General features: G+C 46.7%; 1 protein-coding gene across 1 annotated transcript in view; it reads left to right on the plus strand.

The window, feature by feature from the left end:
• Positions 1-846: 846 nt before the first annotated feature.
• The window catches only part of LOC112074705 (leucine-rich repeat and transmembrane domain-containing protein 1), a 10,872-nt gene continuing 8,936 nt past the window's right edge, over positions 847-2,782 (plus strand). The window contains exons 1-2 of the mRNA XM_024141819.2: positions 847-1,134; positions 1,239-1,444. Coding sequence (XP_023997587.2) covers positions 938-1,134; positions 1,239-1,444 — 403 coding nt within the window. The 5' untranslated portion in view covers positions 847-937. The remainder of the gene's footprint in view (positions 1,135-1,238; positions 1,445-2,782) is intronic.

A 2,782-nucleotide genomic window follows, 5' to 3' on the forward strand; every position in this document is an offset into this window, starting at 1 on the left:
GCTGTATGAACTGTACATGCATACATACGTGGGCACACGCGATGTGCTGCACATAACAAAAAACATTCTTCAATTTATCAAAAATTGTTCACAACGCTTTCCTCGTTAAACTCAAAACTCAACCATACACTCCATCCCACCACTCCTTGATTGAGTGTAAATGGTATGTGATCGGATCATCATATCCTCCAGCACACGGGTTCACTGCACAGGCCTGCTGTGCTTCTCTCTGTTCCTTGTGTATTGAATAAACAACAGCTGACGAGGCAGCGTCTGTACAATATGTGTCATAAAGCTTGCCACCCTGCCTTCTTTATGTCCTGACCCCTGTTCCCCAGGGAGGGGCGTTATGGGAACGTTTGGTGGTGGACAGGAGGTCGTTGACATTCCTTTGGCACCCCTTTCCTCTTCTTCTCCCCCCTCCTGTCTCCCTCCCTCCCCCTCTCCAGCACTACAAAACTGGACAGCAGCAGAGTGGAAGCAAGCTACATAGAATCAGATGTCGACAGCAGCTCATTTAGACATCAGATGTGGAACAGGCCAGCTACATAGACATCAGATTGGGACGCAAGCAGAGTGGACAGCGCTACATAGGGACAACCAGAGTGGAAAGCAAAGGCTTACCCCCCCACAGACAATTGCAGAGTGGACAGCAGCTACATTAGACAGCAGAGTGGACAGGCAGGCTTTACATAGACAGCAGACGTGGACAGCAGCTATATAAACATCCAAATCCTCAAGTGATGTGCGCCACGCACGCCTCCTCCTCTCCCTCCTCCTCCCTCTATCCCTCTCCTGTCCTAAGGGGTGTGTCTGTGATGGCCGGACGAAAGTCGTCGACTGCCGAGGGCGGGGTTTATATGACATCCCTCGCCATCTCCAACCCGACACTTTAGAACTCCATCTCCAAGACAACCGTATCCGAGGGCTGAGTTCCATGGCATTCCGAGACACGCCCCTGCTGCGTGTTTTGGACCTATCCAATAACTCCATCACGTCTGTGTCTCCCTCTACACTACTCGGTCTGAGAGGGCTACAACGTCTCAGTCTGGCCAGTAACGCCCTGAGAGAACTGGACAGAAGACTGCTAGGGCCAATACGATCTCTATCACACCTAGATCTGTCCCACAACAGGTACCCATACAATCTCTATGAGATGATAAATATCTTGTACCCAATCACTCTCCCACCTCCACCAGTTGTATCATTGACCTCCTCTGTCTCTGTTCTGTGCCCAGTCTGACGGGTCTGCCTGGTGCTATGGGGGAGAGCCTGAGGAACCTGTCCCAGCTAGGGCTAGCCCACAACAGGCTGCAGCGGCTGGACAAGTCCCTACTGGAGAACCTGGAGGGCCTGGGTCACCTAAGCCTGAGAGGGAACCCCTGGAGGTGTGACTGCCAGGTCATAGGCCTCAAACTGTGGCTGGAGACCTTCCTCTTCAGAGGTGAGGGATGGATGGATGGATGGCTGGCTGGATGGCTGGCTGGATGAGGGCCAGTTGAGTCATGTGGATGGGGTTTAAGCAGCCGGTGAACTAGTTACAACCAATGGCATAAGTACAGTTCCACAGTTCCAGAGTTTAACCAGCTATCCTCAAAGCTGGCAACACATGTCACCATCACTCACTGCTTACAAAATACGCTGTTGACCTCTACTGAGAATGAGGACAGGGGCAATGCATGTGCACATACATACGGTACACACACACACACACACTCTGAGCCCAAACCCCATTATGCAGGTCTGTTATAGAAAAATGTAATACCCTTCCTCCAGTGCCACATTGCGGATTAAGCTAAAACTGTCGTCCAATTAGCAAAGAGAGTGTGTGTGCACCCATTTGAATGTGTGTGTGGTTTATCATGTTATTTTTATCAGATAAGTAATGTGTGGGTAATGTAATGTCACAGCTGATCCCTGTGGTGCCACAGTCTGGACCCAGCAACAGGAATGTGGCTGAATACAGATGTAGGGTCATAATTTGATCACCCTGTTACAGGAGAGCTTCTATGCAATGAAGGAATTGTAAAACTCCTTGTGTATTTGAGGTTTAAAAAGGCTTTTGAAGTTTGAAATTTCCACTTTGAATGTCAGACTTGATTTTTCTTTACGAAAAATGTATCAACCCCTACAAAAACAACTATTAATACAATCCACATAATAATTCACATTTCCAGTTGCTGCAGGAMTATTTKCTACTGTAGCAAACTYTATTAACATGTTWACCACTGGCACATGCACCTCAAAGACAAAGAGTGAGAGAACAGAGGGGAGGAGGAGAGAGGGGAAGTTTGTTTGGTTATTCCTCCTCATGTAATGGCTAGTGTAGTGTGAATGTGTGACTGTAGTGTTAACGTGTGTGGGGGCGGGATGAATGTAACTATCAGTCTGCTGAGCTAACGGACAGATGTATTATAAACAGAGGAATAACAAGATGAGCATGGTTATGAAGTCCTACAATCAGGTCAGAACGCATCATCGTCATCTCTCAGATGAAGATGAATTAAGATCAGGCCTAATGAATGAATGTAATCAGAGGAAAAAGCTGCTGATCATRCCTGTCAGAAAGCTAAACACACAAACACAACACACACATCAGAGGACATGTGTGGCTAAGTACAAATGTTGTCACACACTCAACCTACATGCAACTAATTTCCCTTTGTCAAGGCCATCCAATCTGAAAGTTATAATAATATAATTATAAAGTTATAATATAATGAGAACATCTAAATACATGTATATTGATGCAGCACTACTGAAAATAGGATATGTTTAGACT

Source organism: Salvelinus sp. IW2-2015, unplaced genomic scaffold (genome assembly GCF_002910315.2).
Source record: "Salvelinus sp. IW2-2015 unplaced genomic scaffold, ASM291031v2 Un_scaffold2771, whole genome shotgun sequence".
Lineage (NCBI taxonomy): Eukaryota > Metazoa > Chordata > Actinopteri > Salmoniformes > Salmonidae > Salvelinus > Salvelinus sp. IW2-2015.